The sequence below is a fragment of the Bombina bombina genome, chromosome 7 (assembly GCF_027579735.1).
Source record: "Bombina bombina isolate aBomBom1 chromosome 7, aBomBom1.pri, whole genome shotgun sequence".
Lineage (NCBI taxonomy): Eukaryota > Metazoa > Chordata > Amphibia > Anura > Bombinatoridae > Bombina > Bombina bombina.
The window spans coordinates 251,198,919-251,223,057 of NC_069505.1; the positions used below are offsets into that span (position 1 = coordinate 251,198,919).

At 38.6% G+C, this 24,139-nt stretch overlaps 1 protein-coding gene across 2 annotated transcripts in view; it reads left to right on the top strand.

The window, feature by feature from the left end:
* The window catches only part of PHF2 (PHD finger protein 2), a 697,107-nt gene that overhangs the window by 531,140 nt on the left and 141,828 nt on the right, over positions 1-24,139 (top strand). For both annotated transcript variants that reach the window (XM_053720695.1, XM_053720696.1), the window contains exons 6-9: positions 1,777-1,963; positions 11,127-11,289; positions 17,212-17,299; positions 18,417-18,523. In XM_053720695.1, the coding sequence (XP_053576670.1) occupies positions 1,777-1,963; positions 11,127-11,289; positions 17,212-17,299; positions 18,417-18,523 (545 nt within the window). The remainder of the gene's footprint in view (positions 1-1,776; positions 1,964-11,126; positions 11,290-17,211; positions 17,300-18,416; positions 18,524-24,139) is intronic.

Consider the following 24,139-nt stretch of genomic DNA (forward strand, 5'->3'; position numbering starts at 1 on the left):
TAGGGACTCAGGAGGTTGTGGGTCCTTCTCTCTTTTGTGGGTGGTGCCATAGGAGGGGGTGGGTCACATGTGGAAAGCGGACAGGGTCTGTCTAGTTGGTCTGTGGGCGGGGCTAAGAGATTCTACAAATCAGACATATATTTCTCAGATGGACAGCAGGACAGAGTCAGAATTAGGGACTATACCTTTCATGTAGGGACAGGTCGGCTAGTCAGACTTGATTTAATGTAAGGTTTTCTAAATAAAGACTTGTTCTTCCTTTCTTCCTAGATGTTATGATCTTAGCCTTTACAACCAGATGATGGTTTCTTTTTCAGAGTAATAACTTTTCAGATTAATTAGGTGAAATATCTCCACTTTAATAGGTAAATTATTCATATTTGGAAAATATTTCTGCCGTACTTTATTGGAAGGAGAAGAAAAATCATTTCTCTAACAATAACCATTTAAATAATTTTATTTAACTAAAACAATAACATTATAGGTTTTATAGGTTTTCTCAGGCTATACACACAAAGATCCAAAGACGTGTAGAGTGTTCTGCTCAAAATATTTTACTTTATTATATACTGCTCCCCCCCCCCACACACACACACACTTAGCTCCTTCTGCAGATCTTTTCAACTACAAAGAATGTTATATGAATTTGACTTTTGAATTAAGATCTTTTTCTTCACTCTGTATGTTTATTTTATAAAATGTTTGTTATGAAGAATAGGTATGTTTTATCTTTTGACACAATTTGAGAACTGCAAAACCAAGCATCTGTGTTACTATCTTCTAGATAGAAAAAATTACCAAAATAGTCGTCCAGAAACCTTAGGGAGAGCATGGCATTGTCACTGTATTATTGTAATTAAATGGACATTTTACACTAGATGCATAAATAATTGTAGATTAACATCCTTTTTACTGCAATCATTTTTCAATAGCCAAACTCCACTCCATTCCAACAAGGCTAGCCACTGTCATAAAGTTAGTATAAAGTATCTGTTTTGCATTTGTTATCAGTTAAAGACAATTAGTGAAATATATGTAGTAGGATTATAGCCTTGAGAAGTCAGCAGGTGCTTTTCATGTTCTGAGAAGTAGACATTGTTCTGTTTTCAGAGCTAAATGACATGAAAAGGGGGCAAAATAAATAATTATTGCAACATTATTTAATTATGCATAACTAAATATTTTATATAAATCTCAAGGTGTTTACTGTCCCTTTAAGGGAACACATACAAATGCTGAATACTTGAGCCAAGTTTTACAGGGTGAGGCAAGGAATTCCAAAGTGTGGGTGTAGTATGATAAAAGCCCTTTAAAGTGTGTGAAGACAGCAGGCAAATCTAGGACATTACTAGTTTAGCATTATAATGAATATCCTTTTTTTATTCAGTCATCAACATCTTGTGCATTTTAATTTTTGACAGTTATTCTACAATATGCCAATGGTGGGTACCATAACCCCCCCCCCCCCCCCCACCACCACCACCACCAGATATTGTGTATGGTTAAAAAGCATTACATTGTAAATATTTCCTATATCTCATGAGTTTGAGCAAGGGGCAACAGTGTTTTCTTTTTGTTTAATTCCTTAAGCAGACAAATCAACGGTTCTTAGTAAAATGTGAACATTTGTAGTGCTGTAGAAATCTTGAGTATTTTAAAACATCCTATACATAATTAATATAAGGTATTTTATTCATTAATTGATAATTAATGAACAAACAACTGGGCACTTGTAAAGTATAGATATTTCATTAATATATTTATTTTCTCCAATAGAATGTCCAGTTTTGTGGAAGCGCCAGACATTGTCAAGAAGGTTTCATGGGCGGAAAACCATTGGCCTGATGATGCTCTGCTGGCAAAACCGAAAGTTACAAAGTATTGTTTGATTTGTGTGAAAGACAGCTACACAGACTTCCACATAGATTCTGGGGGAGCATCCGCCTGGTACCATGTACTTAAAGTAAGGCATCAAACATATTTGTGTCTAAAGTTAACATCTTGTTTATTACATGCTTTGCTCAGGTAAAGAGAAAACATATCACCCAGCCAGTAGCAGATCTACTCAGTAGAGGACCCTGGTGCTAACCCCCTTTATGTGGCCCTGACAATACCGCACAGGAAAGGCAACATTTAGAAGGGACAGTTTACTCAAAAGAATTCTCCCCTTTAATTTGTTCCCAATGATCCACTTTACCTGCTGGAGTGTATTAAATTGATTATAAGTATTTGCTTTACCCTTATATTGATATTAAAAATAGTTGATTTAGCCTGTGGTATCTCCACCTATTCATAAAGTTTATGGACTCAGGTCCAAGCTATAGATAAGCTATGTAAACACAGCCAGCAGAAGAAATTACACTCCCAGTGGGGTATATAAGAGATAAGGTAATACAAGGTAATTTTCTTCCTAATGGGAAAGAGTCCACAGCCGCATTCATTACTTGTGGGAAATAAGAACCTGGCCACCAGGAGGAGGCAAAGACACACCAGCTAAAGGCTTAAATACTCCTCCCACTTCCCCTATCCCCCAGTCATTCTTTGCCTTTCGTCCCAGGAGGTTGGCAGAGAAGTGTCAGAAGTTTTATTTAAAAAAAAAAGAAAATACTTTTATAATATTTTACGTAAAGTGGGTCTCTCATGGAGGGTAGTACTCTTCGCAATGGGACAGGAGTTTTAAGTAGTCCTGTTAGTCTCTCAGTGAGGGCCTGGGTGAATGTTAGAATCCGGAGATGCAGTGAGAGTTCTCTCTGCGACACCACCCCGATTCGTATTAACAGCTCATCCAGCACTTGGCGTTGCCGACCCTTCGCTTCGCTACCTGCTGTCTTCTCTTAAGTCCATGTCGGAGGCGACCCTACTATCCGTCACACTTGAAGGGCCGTGTTCCTGTTCCATGGCGTAGATTCTGATACAATTGTTTCATTTTATCACTATGTATGTTATGTTGTTATGTGACAGACAGGTATGGGTGTCAGTGGGACTCCTCTGTTCGGATCTGGGAATCATGGGATAGTTCCTTCCTTAGGGGGGATTTGTGAACAGGGTGGGGTTCCTTAATCATGTTTCTTATGTGATCTCCCTGTTTTGTGTATTGGGTATTGGCTCTGGGGCTGAGATGGGAGAATTGCTTGAAGGTTAGTGGGGCCTAGTTGCCGCCTTTTTCTGGCGCGCTTTTTTGGACTTTACGGTTCACTGACCGGGCGTTGTTATGCTGGGTTGGTTGCGTTTCGCATTCCTGACCGCGTGACGACGAAGAATTTCTACTTCGTTTGGATCTGGTCATAGAAGATGGTGAGTGCCCCAGCCATTGTGGGTGTCAGGTGCCGTTTGTTTTATTTTTATATTGTCCTAATTTTCTCTTTGGTTTTAACCATGGAGGATTCTGATGCTGACACTGTCGTTTCTGATTATAATTCTTCCTCTTGTGAGGAAGGTGCTTCAGCCCCACTAATGCAGGTTTATCAGTCCTGTCTCTTGTGCCTTCTCAGAGCGTCTGGTTCCTTGGGCTCCGGGAACCAGGGGCCTATTGAGCCATCAGCCTCTGGGGGCTCTGTACCTCAAGCGACGGATTCCCAACAACACCTTTCCTCTACATTTGCGGGTAACCCTAATGTTAGTTCTCTCTCCGCACAGGAGGGGTTTGTTTTCCCTGGAGATGGTGAGTCATTTCCGCTTCAATATATTGATGGCACTGGTTCGCCTGCAGAATCTGGAGGTTTCTGCGAGATTGTGTTTTTGTCCGATTGTCCCGGATGTCCAGATTTCGGGGTCTACTCGGTTACCTCCGGGGGTGAATATTCCCCCATGTTGCACCTTTCGTTATCGGATTGTGCGGCTGTGCGTTCTACTCCGTCGTCTTTACAACCTATTGGGGGATCCTCTCCTTTATCAGTCAGAAACTGTGTAATCGACTGGTTCTTTGAGCTAGATGATTTGGGATGTTGATTGTCTCCTGTCGGTCGCTCGTGTCCTTATCCAGAGTTTTTTTGGTGGATGCCTTTGGGCTGCCTTCTTTTCTTTTATCCGGTTAGAATATCTTTTTATTTGATTATTCCTTTCTGGGATGGACTTGCTTTTTGTTACTTCCTTGGAAGTTCGCAAACTGGTGGGTCTGAAATTTGTGTGCACTTTGTTGGGTTGTCAGTGATGCCTGTTGCGCCTGGCGGGTCCGGCGGGACCTTGTGTGTTTGTTTTATTGTTTGTTTTCACAAACCACTATATACATCTACATCCGGACCTTCGGGTCCACATACCGGGGGAGATTGGGCGTGCGGCTCTCTTCCTGGGACGTGGTCGGTGGCTTCCGCTGCATTACAATAGCTCTCCTTTTAGGGGGTGGGGCCTTCTCCGCTTGGGCGTTTTTTGGGCCTTGGTCTTCTTGTCACCCTTTGGATGGTTTAGACTCCTAGGGTCTCTAGACCGCGTTTTGTTCTGCTTTTACTGAGGGTTCTCCTCTTCGTGGATTAGCAGTGGAACGCTTGAAATGGGTTCATGCCTGCATTCTCGATGATCCAGCAGTTGTGCTGGGGGTAGCTAGCCTGTGACTTGCCAAGTGGTTGCTTGTTTTGCTGCTGAAGGTCTCTTCTAGCTGGAACCCGGTTAAATTGGGGTCGCCTTGTCCGTTTCGGGACTGGTATTTTCCAGAATTTTATCCACCCTCTTAGGGTCGGTCGGCGATGCGGGACCCACTTTTCTGACTGTTGCAGAGTTTTGCTCTGTTCCTTGGGTTCTATTGCCTTGAGATTGGTTCTACGTTCTTGTGGTACTTTCTTAGGTTTTTGCTAGTTTTCCCATTTTGTTCGGGTTCCTTCCTCGGGTGAGGAGTGTCTGACCGGCATTTTGGTCGGGGTCTTTTTTCTTCAGATTTTTTCGTAATTCTGGGATTGGGCTGGGGTTCCAGGTGGTGTTGGTATAGTTGTCTATGCTTGTCCTGGTTTTCCCTCTGGTGTTCGGGTTGCGTCTGGAAGGGGTTCTTCCTTTTCTCTCTTTGGAGTGTCTGGTCCCCTTCTTATGGCTGCTCAGGACCTTGGGGTTTCTGTATGACCAAGGTGCTAATGTAGCCTAGTGGTTTCCTTTGTGGCTTTACACCTCAAAGGTTGTTGGTTCGAATCCAGCTGCTCGCGCTGGATGTCCATTTTAAGACTGCATTCTGGGGGTGTGTTCCTATTGTCCCTGGTTCAGGGAAGGAGATACCCTTGGGAATGGACTTTTGGGTTCGGGTTCTCTGGTTCTGTTGGGACCCTACCCGTGTATATGTACACAATGTGATACAGTAATGAAATCTGATTATACCTACAGATATAAGATACAGACACATGTATATGTACACAATGTTATACAGTAAGGAGATCTGATTATACCTACAGATATAAGATAAAGACACATGTATATGTACACAATGTGATACAGTAATGAGATCTGATTATACCTACATATATAAGATACAGACACATGTATATGTACACAATGTGATACAGTAATGAGATCTGATTATACCTACAGATATAAGATAAAGACACATGTATATGTACACAATGTGATACAGTAATGAGATCTGATTATACCTACAGATATAAGATACAGACACATGTATATGTACACAATGTGATACAGTAATGAGATCTGATTATACCTACAGATATAAGATAAAGACACATGTATATGTACACAATGTGATACAGTAATGAGATGTGATTATACCTACAGATATAAGATAAAGAAGCATGTATATGTACATAGTGTGATACAGTAATGAGATCTGATTATACCTACAGATATAAGAAATAGACACATGTATATGTACACAGTGTAATAAAGTAACGAGATCTGATTATACCTACAGATATAAGATACTGACACATGTATATGTACACAATGTGATACAGTAATGAGATCTGATTATACTTACAAATATAAGATAAAGACGCATGTATATGTACACAGTGTGATACAGTAATGAGATCTGATTATACCTACAGATATAAGATAAATACACATGTATATGTACACAATGCGATACAGTAATGAGATCTGATTATACCTACAGATATAAGATACAGACACATGTAAATGTACACAGTGTGATACAGTAATGAGATCTGATTATACCTACAGATATAAGATACAGACACATGTATATGTACACAATGTGATAAAATAATGAGATCTAATTATACCTACAGATATAAGATACAGACACATGTATATGTTCACAATGTGATAAAGTAATGGGATCTGATTATACCTACAGATATAAGATAAAGACACATGTATATTTACACAATGTTATACAGTAATGAGATCTGATTATACCTACAGATATAAGATAGACACATGTATATGTACACAGTGTGATAATATATTGAGATCTGATTATACCTACAGATATAAGATACAGACACATGTATATGTACACAGTGTGATACAGTAATGAGATCTGATTATACCTACAGATATAAGATAAAGACACATGTATATGTACACAATGTGATACAGTAATGAGATCTGATTATACCTACAGATATAAGATACAGACACGTATATGTACACAGTGTGATATAGTAATGAGATCTTATTATACCTACAGATATAAAATACAGACACATGTATATGTACACAGTGTGATACAGTAATGAGATCTGATTATACCTACAGATATAAGATAAAGACACATGTATATGTACACAATGTGATACAGTAATGAGATCTGATTATACCTACAGATATAAGATAAAGATACATGTATATGTACACAATGTGATAAAGTAATGAGATCTGATAATACCTACTGATATAAGATACAGACACATGTATATGTACACAATGTTATACAGTAAGGAGATCTGATTATACCTACAGATATAAGATAAAGACACATGTATATGTACACAATGTGATACAGTAATGAGATCTGATTATACCTACAGATATAAGATAAAGACACATGTATATGTACACAGTGTGATACAGTAATGAGATATCATTATACCTACAGATATAAGATACAGACACATGTATATGTACACAATTTGATACAGTAATGAGATCTGATTATACCTACAGATATAAGATAGACACATGTATATGTACACAGTGTGATAATATATTGAGATCTGATTATACCTACAGATATAAGATAAAGACACATGTATATGTACACAGTGTGATACAGTAATGAGATCTGATTATACCTACAGACATAAAATACAGACACATGTATATGTACACAGTGTGATACAGTATTGAGATCTGATTATACCTACAGATATAAGATAAAGATACATGTATATGTACACAATGTGATAAAGTAATGAGATCTGATTATACCTACAAGCTCAACGCATTGTATTAGGTTGTGGCTTCAAAACACAAAATCATCCAGTTCATATAAATAAATAAATAAATAAATAAATAAATAAATAAAAGCAAATTCTGATACATTTTATACTCTGCAGCTGATAAAAAAAGCAATTGGAAACACATTAAAGGGACATTAAAAACTTTGAGATGGTAATATAAAATGATAAATAGTATATAATAAAACAACTCTGCCATATACTTTCATTTTTTATTTTGTCCTCTTTGCCTGTTATTCCATTCTGAAATTGTGCGCTTTTCAGTTCCTGTTAGAAATGGAAGTGCAGAACACTGTTAAATCCAGCACAACCATTGGCTGCACACTCTAGTGACCTATTTATAACTGACCCTAATTGGCCACAGCAGAGAAGGTAACACAAGTTACAACATTGCAGCTCCCAGTGTTTTATAGACACTAAAACTTTACACTTATTTTGTCACTTTTTAACCCCTTAATGACCACAGCACTTTTCCATTTTCTGTCCGTTTGGGACCAAGGCTATTTTTACATTTCTGCTGTGTTTGTGTTTAGCTGTAATTTTCCTCTTACTCATTTACTGTACCCACACATATTATATACCGTTTTTCTCGCCATTAAATGGACTTTCTAAAGATACCATTATTTTCATCATATCTTATAATTTACTATAAAAAAAATTATAAAATATGAGGAAAAAAATGAAAAAAAAACACACTTTTTCTAACTTTGACCCCCAAAATCTGTTACACATCTACAACCACCAAAAAACACCCGTGCTAAATAGTTTCTAAATTTTGTCCTGAGTTTAGAAATACCCAATGTTTACATGTTCTTTGCTTTTTTTGTAAGTTATAGGGCCATAAGTACAAGTAGCACTTTGCTATTTCCAAACCATTATTTTTCAAAATTAGCGCTAGTTACATTAGAACACTAATATATTTCAGGAATCTCTGAATATCCATTGACATGTATATATTTTTTTTTAGTAGACATCCCAAAGTATTCATCTAGGCCCATTTTGGTATATTTCATGCCACCATTTCACTGCCAAATGCGATTAAATACAAAAAATTGTTCACTTTTTTACTAATTTTTTCACAAACTTTTGGTTTCTCACTGAAATTATTTACAAACAGCTTCTGCAATTATGGCACAAATGGTTGTAAATTCTTCTCTGGGATCCCCTTTGTTCAGAAATAGCAGACATATATGGCTTTGGTGTTGCTTTTTAGTTATTAGAAGGCTGCTAAATGCCACTGCGCACTACACGTGTATTATGGCCAGCAGTGAAGGGGTTAATTATGGAGCATGTAGGGAACTTTTAGGGATAATTTTAGCTTTAGTGTAGTGTAGTAGACAACCCCAAGTATTGATCTAGGCCAATTTTGGTATATTTCATGCCACCATTTCACCGCCAAATGCGATCAAATTAAAAAAAAAATTAAATTTTTCACAATTTTAGGTTTCTCACTGAAATTATTTACAAACAGCTTGTGCAATTATGGCACAAATGGTTGTAAATGCTTCTCTGGGATCCCCTTTGTTCAGAAATAGCAGACATATATGGCTTTGGCGTTGCTTTTTGGTAATTAGAAGGCCGCTAAATGCCGCTGCGCATCACACGAGTATTATGGCTAGCAGTGAAGGGGTTAATTAGGTAGCTTGTAGGGAGTTTGCAGGGTTAATTTTAGCTTTAGTGTAGAGATCAGCCTCCCACCTGACACATCACACCCCCTGATCCCTCCCAAACAGCTCTCTTCCATCCCCAAACCCACAATTGTCCCCGCCATCTTAAGTACTGGCAGAAAGTCTGCCAGTACTAAAATAAAAGCTATCTTTTTTTTTTTTTTTTTTTTTTGAGCATATTTACATATGCTGCTATGTAGGATCCCCCCTTAGCCCCCAACCTCCCTGATCCCCCCCCAAACAGCTCTCTAACCCCCCCCCCCCCTGCCTTATTGAGCGCCATATTGGGTACTGGCAGCTGTCTGCCAGTACCCAGTTTCAAATTAAAAACGTTTTGGTTTATTTTTATTTAAAAAAAAAAACTATTTTCTGTAGTGTAGCTGCCCCCCCACAACCCCCAACCCTCTCCCAGATTACTAATTTTATTTATTTATCCCACTGAGTCTCTCCCACTTATATCTCCTCCTTATATTTGTTCCATAGTGTAGGGTTCCCACCCGCACACGCGCGCACCCACCCTCGTGCACGCGCACGCGCGCACGCTCCCGTGCACGCGCGCGCATTCTGGAACGCACCCCACACGCGATCCTGCCCCCCTCCTCCATTGATCGCCGCCCACCCGCCTCCCTTGGTAAGCTCCCACCCACCAACGAATACTGCGATCAATGGCCGATGCAGAGAGGGCCACAGAGTGGCTCTCTCTGCATCGGACTGCTCAAAACTGTTATTGCAGGATGCCTCAATATCGAGGCATCACTGCAATAACATGAAAGCGGCTGGAAGCGATCAGGATCGCTTCCAGGGCTTTCAAAGACCAAAGACGTACGGGGTACGTCCTTGGTCATTAACTGCATTTGTTTGCAGGACGTACCCCATACGTCGTTGGTCGTTAAGGGGTTAAACAACTAATGAAACTTTATTCATGGACTAATCTTTTCTTTGAATGCATCATTCTATCTAGCATGTATTTAGTGTTTAATGTCCCTTTAAGGGTAAAACAATTTTACAGTTTACTGTCCCTTTAAGCCTTAAAATTATGAATGCTGTGATTTTAAATAAATACCTTTTGTAGCAATATTCTCATATTATTTTGGTCCACCCAATAAGGAGAGGAACGTTTCACAGCATGATTGTGAATCACTTTTTTATAACCAGCAATCAGCTTGAAAATCTTACTCCCTCTTTCTCACAGCGTCTCTAGGCTTGTGTTCTAATTGTCAGTGATGTTCCTCACAACAGGCAAAAGCATTTTTATTTAGGACACAAGGTGGTTTGGTGGGAATTCTGTTTTAGGACACATTACCAAAAAACAGAAATATGTGCTTACTCAATAGCTCACAAGTAAAGTTGTAACTATGCACTGGGAGCCTATAAGTATTAAAAGCACATGAATGTGTGCATGAACCATGTACTAACATTTAGTAAGTGCTTTAAGAAGAAAACGATTGGGGAATTTTGTTTAATTAACCTGTTTAATAAATTATAATTTACTTGGAGTAATTGTTATAGCACTTTAAGATAAGATAAGAGGGCTGTGCAGTATAGAATTTATTACTTTTCTCCTTCTGCACATGTGTGAACCGCAATGTGTGCGGATACCACGTCCATAATTGACTGATTGGTTGGTTAGCAAGGGACCTTTTGTTCAGAGGGGCAGTGAATTAAACATAAAAAAATACTCATTTTCCAAAACAAATCTGTATGATTCATTGCAAAAGGATTCACATAGATGAAATGGCAATTTTGCACAAGTTTTGTAATGTCCATTTAAGTCTAGTCAATAAAGACAGTCTGCATTCAAAGACCCTTTATTCATTTTTGTTTCCTTGCCAACCATATTGCTCTTCAGACACGTCCCCATAATCAGATTATAGCATACTGAGATTATACATTTTGAAGTGGATTTAAGAGTGGAAATATCCAGCAGAGTCAAATTTATTTTAGAAATGATTTCCTTTGGACTATGTATTTACTTTTTCTATGTGTTTTCTTTAGCTCCATATCTCATCTATTTTATTACGCTATTTTTTCATCTATCTTTTTCTGATATTTTTTAAATATAGTATTCTGATGTGCAATCTTACATCTATTTCTTTTTTAGGGTGAAAAAATATTCTACCTTATAAGACCTACTTCAGCAAATATTTCTCTGTATGAACGATGGCAGTCAGCCGCAAACAACTGTGAAATGTTTTTTGCTGATCAAGTGGATAAGTGCTACAAATGCACAGTTAAACAAGGACAGACGCTCTTTATTCCATCAGGTGAGAAACTCTCAATCACTGTGCTAGGTGTGAACATTGGGTTTTAAAATCAATTGCAGATTAAAAAAACAAAACCAGAGGGACATCTGCACGGTTACACCCACCCCCAGCCTCCCTCCCTGCAATTGTTTTGTTATAGTAGGCAAATGGCACAGCCAATCAGATGTCATACTGTAAACCGCATCAATTCTATGCAGAGTGAGCTCCGACACTGCTACATACTTTTTAACCCCTTAAGGGCCAAGGCTATTTTTACATTTCTGCAGTGTTTGTGTTTAGCTGTAATTTTCCTCTTACTCATTTACTGTACCCACAGATATTGTATACCGTTTTTCTCGACATTAAATGGACTTTCTAAAGATACCATTATTTTCATCATATATTATAATGTACTATAAAAAATTATAAAATATAATGAAAACATTAAAAAAAAAACACTTTTTCTAACTTTTACCCCCAAAATCTGTTACACATCTACAACCACCAAAAAACACCCATGCTAAATAGTTTCTACATTTTGTCCTGAGTTTAGAAATACCCAATGTTTACATGTTCTTTGCTTTTTTTTGCAAGTTATAGGACAATAAATACAAGTAGCACTTTGCTATTTCCAAACCACTTTTTTTCAAAATTAGCGATAGTTACATTGTAACACTGGTATCTGTCAGGAATCCCTAAATATATCCCTTGACATGTCTATATTTGTTTTTTAGTAGACAACCCAAAGTATTGATCTACCAATCTACCAAAGTACCCATTTTGGTATATTTCATGCCACCATTTCACCGCCAAAGGCGATCAAATAAAAAAAAAATGTTCCCAAACTTTTTCACAAACTTTAGGTTTCTCACTGACATTATTTACAAACAGCTTGTGCAATTATGGCATAAATGGTTGTAAATGCTTCTCTGGGATCCCCTTTGTTCAGAAATAGCAGAAATATATTGTTTTTGCATTGCTTTTTGGTAATTAGAAGGCCGCTAAATGCCGGTGTGCACCACCCGTGTATTATGCCCAGCAGTGAATGGGTTAATTAGGGAGCACGTAGGGAGCTTGTAGGGTTAATTTTAGCTTTAGTGTAGTGTAGTAGACAACCCAAAGTATTGATCTAGGCCCATTTTGGTATATTTCATGCCACCATATTACCGCCAAATGCAATCAAATAATTAAAAAAAAAAGTTAACTTTTTCAAAAACTTTAGGTTTCTCACTGAAATTATTTACAAACAGCTTGTGCAATTATTGCACAAATGGTTGTAAATGCTTCTCTGTGATACTTTGTTCAGAAATAGCAGACATATATGGCTTTGGCATTGCTTTTTGGTAATTAGAAGGCCGCTAATTGCTGCTGTTCACCATACTTGTATTATGCCCAGCAGTGAAGGGATTAATTAGGTATCTTGTAAGGTTAATTTTAGCTTTAGTGTAGAGATCAGCCTCCCACCTGACACATCCCACCCCCTGATCCCTCTCTGACCCCTCTCAAACAGCTCTCTTCCCTCCCCCACCTCACAATTGTCACTGCCATCTTAATTACTGGCAGAAAGTCTGCCAGTATAAAAATAAAGGTTTTTTTTTTTTTTTTTATATATATTTTATATGAAGTGTAGGATCCCCCATTACCCCCTAACCTCCCTGATCCCCCCCCCCCCCCAACAGCTCTCTAAACCTCCCCCTTCACCTATTAGTTGCCATCTTAGGTACTGGCAGCTATCTGCTAGTACCCAGTTTACTAACAAATGTGCACTTTTTTTGTAACAAAATATATAAAGAAAACTATTTTTTGTAGTGTAGCTCCCCCCCTCAATAACCCCTCCCCCACCCGGATCCCTTTCCAAAACATTTTTCCCCTTCCCTCTCTCCTCTCCCTCCTTTGGCATATTAAACTGAAGTAGTGCCTATGACCATGCGCACACACGCTCCTGAGCTCCGCCCCGCGCCTGAGTGCACGATCACGGACAGGATCTGATGTCGCACCGGCGATGGGCCGCCCAGCCGACTCCCTGCTATTGCTCCCACCCACCAACAATCGGCACCACCGCTGTCTGGTGCAGAGAGGGCCACAGAGTGGCCCTCTCTGCATCTGTAACTCTGCAAATCTATTTCTACAGTGCCCCACTCGTAGGCATGCAGAAATAGCGCAATCTCGCAATTCTGAGCGAGATCGCGGCACTCTTTTTTTTCATGATTCAGATAGAGCATGCAATTTTAAACAACTTTCTAATTCACATCTATTAGCAAATTTCTTTGTTCTCTTGGTATCTTTTGTTGAAATGCAGGGACTTAAGATCAGGAGCGTGCATGTGTTTAGAGCACTATATGGCAGCAATTTTGCAAGAATGTTATCTATTTACAAGAGCACTAGAGGGCAGCACTATTTCTTGTCATGTCTTGCTTCAAACACATACCTAGGTATCTTTTCAACAAAGAATACCTTGGAACAAAGCAAATTTGACAACAGAAATAAATTAGAAGCTTTTTTTTAAATGGCAGGCTTTGTGTAAATCCCAAAATATTTTTTGGGGTTTCATATCCCTTTAACTATGGGTTATCTATGAGGTTAAGGATATAGCTTATATTGTGCTCAGAACTTCAGCACATTGTAGCTTCTAAGCAGGACACAGTTGGGGTTTGGCAGCTACATGCATATGCCACACTTGATTGGCTCAAGTTTTGGCTCCCGAGAGGGAAATTAGCTTTGTGCGGGTAGAAATCACAAAGAGATTGATCACAATCTATTATAATTATCAGCATGATAACAGCTGCCACTGAGCAATTTGCATTTTTGATGCAATCACAATCCGCTATTTTCATTGTTTATCTGCAGTTTTCATTAACATTTCAATGTAATACGGTCTTATACCTGTGCCAGTCCTTTTTCCCTGATCACAATCCTAATTCTCTGTATATAATGACACATGAATTGGGGGCATTTTCACTTGTTAAATTCCACAGCTATAAGGACTTGATAAACCACAGACAACACTTTTCAGCTTATTACCGAGTACTCCAAAAGGTTTTCAAAATTACCCCACCATACTGGATGACATCAGGAAACAAAGTCACCAAACAGATACCAAAGGTACCTGCCTAATCAGTTAAAGTAAAAAAATATTTATACCAATAAGTCAAATCGATAACCCAACAAACACACATGCCCTAAACTGTTGATGCCCCTGTTTGAATCTTTTAAAAAGAGACACATACCTCTCTGGTTTTGGTGCACACGTCCCTTATTAGCATCAATATTCACTAGTAAAAGGGATCAGTCAATATACAGGCTCTTCAACCTGTAATGTACTCTCTAAACCCAGAAACTCTTCATAGTCTTTCTCTTTATCAGGCAGATTTAGTTCTTGAATTACTAAAATGGGAGATTAACTAGGCAAATAACCATTTTGTGTTGTTTTCAGAAGGTAACGGTTTCACACTTCAGTGGTATTAACGGCAGAATCACTTTAGGATTGTGATCACTGGAAAAGCACAATGACAATACCGGCTGAAGTTCAGAAATTATTATCTACCGATTGGTTCACCTAATGTGTTCAGCTCCAGCACCTTTAAAAATAGATACCAAGGGGTGTATTTATTAAGAGGTGAATTGCAGGTGAATTGAAATATTTCAATTCCCGCCATTACCTATGCAATATGAAGGGTTGAACCCAGTGAGTATCTTCTCTAAGAAGAGTTGCACAATGCATAGTTAAGGGTATATGAAACACACATTTTTTCTTTCATGATTCATGCAATTTTAGCCATTTTTAGTTCAGCACCTGGGTAGCGCTTGGGCTACATTTAGCCACCAATCAGCAAGCGCTACCCAGGTGCTAAACCAAAAATGGTCTGGCTCCTAAGCTTACATTCCTGCTTTTCAAATAAAGATACCAAGTGTAGGAAGAAAATTTGATAATAGTACTAAATTAGAAAGTTGCTTAAAATGGTATTCTCTGGGGTCTATTTAAGACCGCTGCTCCTTAACTCGTCCGCCACCTCTGATGTAGCGGACAGCAATCCGCCCGATCAAATACTATCGGGCTGATTGACACCCCCTGCTAGCGGAAGATTGGCCTTAAATCTGCAGGGGGCAGCATTGCACCAGCAGTTCACAAGAACTGCTGGTGCAATGATAAATGCTGAAAGCGTATGCTGTCGGCATTTATCGATGTGCGGCGGACATGATTCGCTATATCGGATCATGTCCGTCCGCACATTAATAAATGGACCCCTCTATCTGAATCATGAAAGAAAAAATGTGGGTTTCATATCTCTTTAAGGCTGTGTACAATTCACCTAAAATAGCAGGTGAAATAAATGTGATAACAAAAATCATAAAAGGAAAACCAAATAAAGTTCTGAATCAAGGATATGTCTGTGTCCTCTGGATGAGTTTTTCAGCTTGTTAGCATTCCTCAGTGAGATCCCATAAAAAAGGAAACAGAAAATTGCAACATAGTGTGAATCTGTAATGGCACTTTGAGGAAGTAGTTGTTTTGTAACAAATGACTACTCACATTTGTTGGAGCTTTCCACTAAGCTCAAGGATATGCGCACTCCCACTTTATACTGATGGGAAAACAGTACACTAGGCAAAACTTGGATACAAATTTATTTTAAAATATATAAAAGCGTCACATAAGCCTTGATAACACCACAATGTAAGGGTACAAAAGCAGATATGCTGTAACAAATGCTTCAAATCGCCAAACTTGCAAAGAGGTAAATGGATCAGCAGGAGTGTGACCGCTGAAACCAAAACCTTTTTAGTAGCAAGACAATAGCGCTAGGCCCCCAGGTGTCCTGGCTAGTGTAGAGACGCAATAAAACTCAATATAGAACAGTTCAGTTCCGACGTACGTTTCGCTGGTGTGCTTTGTCAAGGACAAGGAACACATTCCTTGACAAAGCACACCAGCGAAACGTACGTCGGAACTGAACTGTTCTATATTGAGTTTTATTGCGTCTCTACACTAGCCAGGACACCTGGGGGCCTAGCGCTATTGTCTTGCTACTAAAAAGGTTTTGGTTTCAGCGGTCACACTCCTGCTGATCCATTTACCTCTTTGCAAGTTTGGCGATTTGAAGCATTTGTTACAGCATATCTGCTTTTGTACCCTTACATTGTGGTGTTATCAAGGCTTATGTGACGCTTTTATATATTTTAAAATAAATTTGTATCCAAGTTTTGCCTAGTGTACTGTTTTCCCATCAGTATAAAGTGGGAGTGCGCATATCCTTGAGCTTAGTGTAAAGCTCCAACAAATGTGAGTAGTCATTTGTTACAAAACAACTACTTCCTCAAAGTGCCATTACAGATTCACACTATGTTGCAATTTTCTGTTTCCTTTTTTATGGGATCTCACTGAGGAATGCTAACAAGCTGAAAAACTCATCCAGAGGACACAGACATATCCTTGATTCAGAACTTTATTTGGTTTTCCTTTTATGATTTTTGTTATCACATTTATTTCACATTTTTTTCTTTGTGATATTCGGTATATTTATTGTAAAATAGCAGGTGAATTGTATGCAGCATTAACTATACATTGTGCACGTGCAGGGCTAACTCAGCTCTTCTTGCAGGAGATACTTACTGGGTTTGGCCCTTGATAATGCATAGGTAATGATAGATTACAAATCACCTGCAATTCACCTGCAATTCATCCCAAGAGAATGAAGCAAATTTGCTAAGAGAAGTGAATCGGAAAGTTGTACGAAATCACATGCTCTATCTGAATCATGAAAAGAAATGTTGGGTTTCTTGTCCCTTTAAACTTGACCCTTACTGTCTTTTAACATGACTTTACAGTGATTAATCAATGAAGAACGACATCTGTTCTGCATAATAATGTGCACACTATCAATACAATGAGTCACTATTTATTAGAGCTTTTGTGCTAATAAACCTTTTTCTTCTGAGCTGCAGGCTGGATTTATGCAACACTGACTCCCGTAGACTGTTTAGCATTTTCTGGGCATTTTTTGCACAGCCTAAGCGTTGAAATGCAAATGAGGTATGTTTTACATTCTGAAGTTCAAATATTGGCTTCTTATCTTTAAGAAATGTTAAGAGTTCTTCACTAGTCGTTTAGATACTGAGATGTCAGCGAGCAGAACAAACACACATCTTACTATATCATCTTGTAACATTTAAAACATTTGCTGGAAGTTCCTTCTGATCTCTGATAGACCAGTCCAGCCCACCACATGATGGTTCAGCTGAGTGAGAATATTTTTGTTCATTAGCAAAAACATAGAGCATTCAATATGTTTTATAATAAAAAAATAATTAGAATATAAATTATAATTTTGATTGTATGAATTGTTTTTTAGTACAAGATCCTGACTGTTTTCTAAATGCAGATGTAGCATATTTATAAGTGCATGTCAAGGGACAGTTAATACCTTGTTATTATATTTTCTTCTGCACTCTTGCAATAAACTAACATACTAGGTCATTTTTGAAAAAATATTGGAATGCATTAACACCTTGTTTGCGGCAAATTTATTTTTAATAGATGTGCACTATCATAAAACTCTATTTTCAGACTTAAATTACAGAAAGGAGACATAAAATAATAAAAGTATACTGCAAATTGTTTTTTACTACATATTTTATATGCAAATCTCAAAGTTTTTTTGTGTCCCTTTAAGGGCACTGAATGCAAGGGCATATAATTAGGGATGTGCCTTTGTGAATTTCGTTAGCAAACAAATGCCGAATATGGCTGCCACCAACAGTGTTTGGATATTTTCAGAGCCGGATTTCTTCTTGAGAAAGTGCAACACTCTAAGATCTGTGCAAATCCAGATCAAGGTGTGTTGCACTTTTAAATTCTGATATATACTATGCATATATAAAAAACAATTAACTTCTCTTTAATACTTCTATTTAAACAAGAAAGGTAGAATATGTTTTCCACCAGTGCTGCGCACCATTACAAGACCATGGTTGAATGATATTATGATGAAGCATTAGGTTATGGTTCCACACGCTACTACTCCATTTGTAGCATATTTTACAGTTTTATTCACAACAATAGATCATTTCATAAAAATGGAGCTAGTTTACTATCTTATTAGGTTCTAACGTTGCTTATTTGTGATACTGTTTTGTAAACTAACCCCCAGAGCCTACGAAGTAGAACGAAGACTGAAAATTGTCAGCTTGACGCAATTCCCAAATTATGAGACTGCATGTTGGTATGTGGGAAGGCATCTACTAGAGAAGTTCAAAGGTACAATATTAATGCATGATATTATCAATGTGTGATATTAATGCCTAATTTACTGACCGAGCTGGTCAGACACTACACCTAATGTATTCTTAATTCAAGCCATAAGGAGAATTCCTTCAGTGTGACCCAGATGGCATTTAGTTGTAATCTGTGTAGCTCCTGTATGACGATGTTTCAGTGAATCCTCTAAAAGACAAATATAGAACGGGTGTATTCCCTAACATGAGAGCTTTGCTTAAAGGGACAGTATAGACCTGATACTTATTATTTATTACTTATTGTTACATACCAGACAAGCATCTAGCAACTGGTTCCACATCTATAAGCTTGTGAGAAGTACATGAAACTTTTAAATAATCATTCTTTGTTAGCAGCTGAAAATGGTCGCCGAGCCCAACCCACCAGTTAGCTGTTCCCTTGTATGACAGTTTAGCAGTGCATGTTTGATTTATTTCAGTTAGCTGTTTAATATTGCACATGCACAAATCAGTATGTGAGAGTAGGAGAACTTATTTAGGAGTCAATGGTGATTGGAGAAACTTAACATACCAAAATATACACACAGTATGGAGCTTGACGGCCATTTTTGGCTCCTAACAAACAATGAATATTTAAATGTCTCATGTCTCATGTACTTCTTACAAACTTATAGATGTGAGACCAGTTGCTGGATTCTTCTCTGGTCTGTACCAATTAGTAATACAAATTATATATTGGGTCTAGACTGTCCCTTTAACATTTCTAGGTTACGCTCTTCTGTACAGTATCTATACATAATGGTCAATACTTGATACAGTACTTAAAAAGGGTTTGGACACCATGGCTTACCTTGGTGAATATATCCTTATTATATCTTAAGATGTTGCCTCAATAAATATATAGTCCTACTATATAAGGGAATTTGCATAATAGGAGTTCAACCTAATGGATTTTGTCCATTCAACAATTGTTTTTTACCTATAAATAATGTATGGACCTTATGCGTCTTTCAGATTCACGTATATTTGTATTTAAAACAGAAGGAAATAGGATAATCAGTTTCTCATAGCACTTTATATATTAATTTTCAGTGTGTTGAGTATGACATTGGAGACTTTAGGAATACATAAATAAACACGGTCTAAAAACAGAAACATCCGGAATTCATTCATAGGGAGGGAGGGGAGATGATAGAAACCTTAAAGGGACATGAAACCCAAATGTTCTCTTTCATGATTCAGATAGAGCATGTGATTTTAAAAAAAATTCCAATTTACTTCTGTTATCTCATTTGCTTCATTCTCCTGGATTCCTTTGTTGAAGAAGCAGCTATGCACTACTGGGAGCCAATAACTTGAGGCATATAGGTTCAACCACCAATCAACCGCTCATGAACCTACTCAGGTATCCTTTTCAACAAAGGAAACCAAGAGAACAAAACAAATCAGATAATAGTTGTAAATTGGAACATTGTTTAAAATCACATGCTCCATCTGAATCATAAAAGTAAAAATGGGGGTTTATGTCCCTTTAATATATATGATTACGTTTTTAACTAAAGTTCAGGAGGAAAGCAAGTTTAATGAAAATGGCACAAGAGGTCATGAACTCAAGCCAGAAGTTAGAATGCTCATGAATAATGTGTTGGTTGATGCACAGATTGTATTTCAGATACATTGAGGGCACTCACACATGCCTGTGATATGAATAAGCTTGCCCTAAAGAGTAATTAAACCTACTAGGAATATGACTGTTATAACATATTTCTGTATACTGTATACAAATCTAATTAAGACAAATATATGTCACAGAATGTTCTTCTAGCTGTGGATTTTCCATGTATGACATGTTTCACTGATGTTATATGGCTAATTAGTTTATAAAAAAGCATCTGTATTTCAGAACTAGCCATGTAGTATGGGATTGTTACCTAATGAGGTGACAATTCACAGATAACACAAGCACCCCTTTTATATTTATAATGACCCTAACTGCACTACCACTGTTCACGGCTAATCACTCGTGTAAAACGCTAGCGGTGGGTGATGCTTATGAAGCTCAGCGTCTGTAGCTTTTCCCGGACTGATTATCAAGTTTTATACTGAATCAGTTTCTTTCATTTTCTACACTAGTTTTATAACCACAAATGCTGTTTAAATAGAATTCCATATAACCACGTCTTTAAAGGGACATAATACCCATATGCTAAAGCACTTGAAAGCGATGCAGAAAAACTTTTAAAAGCTGACAGGAAAATATCACCTGAACATCTGTATGTAAAAAAGAAAGATATTTTACCCCAAAATTTGATAGGAAAATAACATGACTGTGCCTGCACATGCCAGATGCACACTTCCTTGCAAGTCCTGGGACTAGCATCTTGATTGGCTGCGTAAAGTCTTTTTACAGTGAGGGTGAATAAATTTTAGGTAAATTATCTTCCATTTCTCTTTTTAAGTGTATCCAGTCCACGAATCATCCATTACTTGTGGGATATTCTCCTTCCCAACAGGAAGTTGCAAGAGGATCACCCACAGCAGAGCTGCTATATAGCTCCTCCCCTCACTGCCATATCCAGTCATTCTCTTGCAACTCTCAACTAAGATGGAGGTCGTAAGAGGACTGTGGTGTTTTATACTTAGTTTATTTCTTCAATCAAAAGTTTGTTATTTTTAAATGGTACCGGAGTGTACTGTTTATCTCAGGCAGTATTTAGAAGAAGAATCTGCCTGCGTTTTCTATGATCTTAGCAGAAGTAACTAAGATCCTTTGCTGTTCTCACATATTCTGAGGAGTGAGGTAACTTCAGAGGGGGAATAGCGTGCAGGTTATCCTGTAATAAGGTATGTGCAGTTAAAATATTTTTCTAGGGATGGAATTTGCTAGAAAATGCTGCTGATACCGAAGTAATGTAAGTAAAGCCTTAAATGCAGTGATAGCGACTGGTATCAGGCTTATTAATAGAGATACATACTCTTATAAAAGTGTATTTTAAAACGTTTGCTGGCATGTTTAATCGTTTTTTACATATGTTTGGTGATAAAACTTATTGGGGCCTAGTTTTTTCCACGTGGCTGGCTTGAATTTTGCCTAGAAACAGTTCCCTGAGGCTTCCCACTGTTGTAATATGAGTGGGAGGGGCCTATTTTGGCGTTTTTTTGCACAGCAAAAATTACAGACACAGACATCCAGCTTCTTCCTGCATGATCCAGGACTTCTCTGAAGGGCTCAAAAGGCTTCAAAAGTCGTATTGAGGGAGGTAAAAAGCCACAGTAGAGCTGTGGCAGTTGTGACTGTTTAAAAAACGTTTTTGTCATTTGTTATTCTGTTTTTGGTATTAAGGGGTTAATCATCCATTTGCAAGTGGGTGCAATGCTCTGCTAACTTATTACATACACTGTAAAAATTTCGTTAGTGTAACTGCATTTTTTCACTGTTCTTTCAAAATTTGGGAAAATTTGTGTTTCTTAAAGGCGCAGTAACGTTTTTTATATTGCTTGTAAACTTGTTTTAAAGTGTTTTCCAAGCTTGCTAGTCTCATTGCTAGTCTGTTTAAACATGTCTGACACAGAGGAACCTACTTGTTCATTATGTTTGAAAGCCATGGTGGAGCCCCATAGGAGAATGTGTACTAAATGTATTGATTTCACCTTAAATAGTAAAGATCAGTCTTTATCTATAAAAGAATTATCACCAGAGGGTTCTGTCGAGGGGGAAGTTATGCCGACTAACTCTCCCCACGTGTCAGACCCTTCGCCTCCCGCTCAGGGTACGCACGCTAATATGGCGCCAATTACATCAGGGACGCCCATAGCGATTACCTTGCAGGACATGGCTGCAATCATGAATAATACCCTGTCAGAGGTATTATCTAGATTGCCTGAATTAAGAGGCAAGCGAGATAGCTCTGGGGTTAGGAGAGATACAGAGCGCGCAAATGCTGTTAGAGCCATGTCTGATACTGTGTCACAGTATGCAGATCATGAGGACGGAGAGCTTCAGTCTGTGGGTGACATCTCTGACTCGGGGAAACCTGATTCAGAGATTTCTAATTTTAAATTTAAGCTTGAGAACCTCCGTGTATTGCTTGGGGAGGTATTAGCTGCTCTGAATGACTGTAACACAGTTGCAATTCCTGAGAAATTGTGTAGGCTGGATAGATACTATGCGGTGCTGGTGTGTACTGACGTTTTTCCTATACCTAAAAGGCTTACAGAAATTATTAGCAAGGAGTGGGATAGACCCGGTGTGCCCTTTTCCCCACCTCCTATATTTAGAATTTTTTTTCCAATAGACGCCACTACACGGGACCGGCAGATCACATACACACGTTATACACTGACCACAGGCAGATCACATACACACGTTATACACTGACCACAGGCAGATCCCATACACACGTTATACACTGACCACAGGCAGACGGTCCCTAAGGTGGAGGGAGCAGTTTCTACTATAGCAAAGCGTACCACTATCCCGGTTGAGGACAGTTGTGCTTTTTCAGATCCAATGGATAAAAAATTGGAGGGTTACCTTAAGAAAATGTTTATTCAACAAGGTTTTATTTTACAGCCCCTTGCATGCATTGCGCCTGTCACTGCTGCGGCGGCATTCTGGTTTGAGGCCCTGGAAGAGGCCATCCAGACAGCTCCATTGAATGAAATTATTGACAAGCTTAGAACGCTTAAGCTAGCTAACTCATTTGTTTCTGATGCCATTGTTCATTTGACTAAACTAACGGCTAAGAATTCCGGATTCGCCATCCAGACGCGTAGGGCGCTATGGCTTAAATCCTGGTCAGCTGACGTGACTTCAAAGTCTAAATTACTCAACATTCCTTTCAAGGGGCAGACCTTATTCGGGCCTGGCTTGAAGGAAATTATTGCTGACATTACTGGAGGCAAGGGTCATACCCTTCCTCAGGACAGGGCCAAATCATAGGCCAAACAGTCTAATTTTCGTGCCTTTCGAAATTTCAAGGCAGGAGCAGCATCAACTTCCTCCGCTTCAAAACAAGAGGGAACTGTTGCTCATTCCAGACAGGCCTGGAAACCTAACCAGTCCTGGAACAAGGGCAAGCAGGCCAGAAAGCCTGCTGCTGCCCCCAAGACAGCATGAAGGAACGGCCCCCTATCCGGAAACGGATCTAGTGGGGGGCAGACTTTCTCTCTTCGCCCAGGCGTGGGCAAGAGATGTTCAGGATCCCTGGGCGTTGGAGATCATATCTCAGGGATATCTTCTGGACTTCAAAGCTTCTCCTCCACAAGGGAGATTTCATCTTTCAAGGTTATCAGCAAACCAGATAAAGAAAGAGGCATTCCTAAGCTGTGTGCAAGACCTCCTAGTAATGGGAGTGATCCATCCAGTTCCGCGGACGGAACAAGGACAGGGATTTTATTCAAATCTGTTTGTGGTTCCCAAGAAAGAGGGAACCTTCAGACCAATCTTGGATCTAAAGATCTTAAACAAATTCCTCAGAGTTCCATCATTCAAAATGGAAACTATTCGGACCATCCTACCCATGATCCAAGAGGGTCAGTACATGACCACAGTGGACTTAAAGGATGCCTACCTTCACATACCGATTCACAAAGATCATCATCGGTTCCTAAGGTTTGCCTTTCTAGACAGGCATTA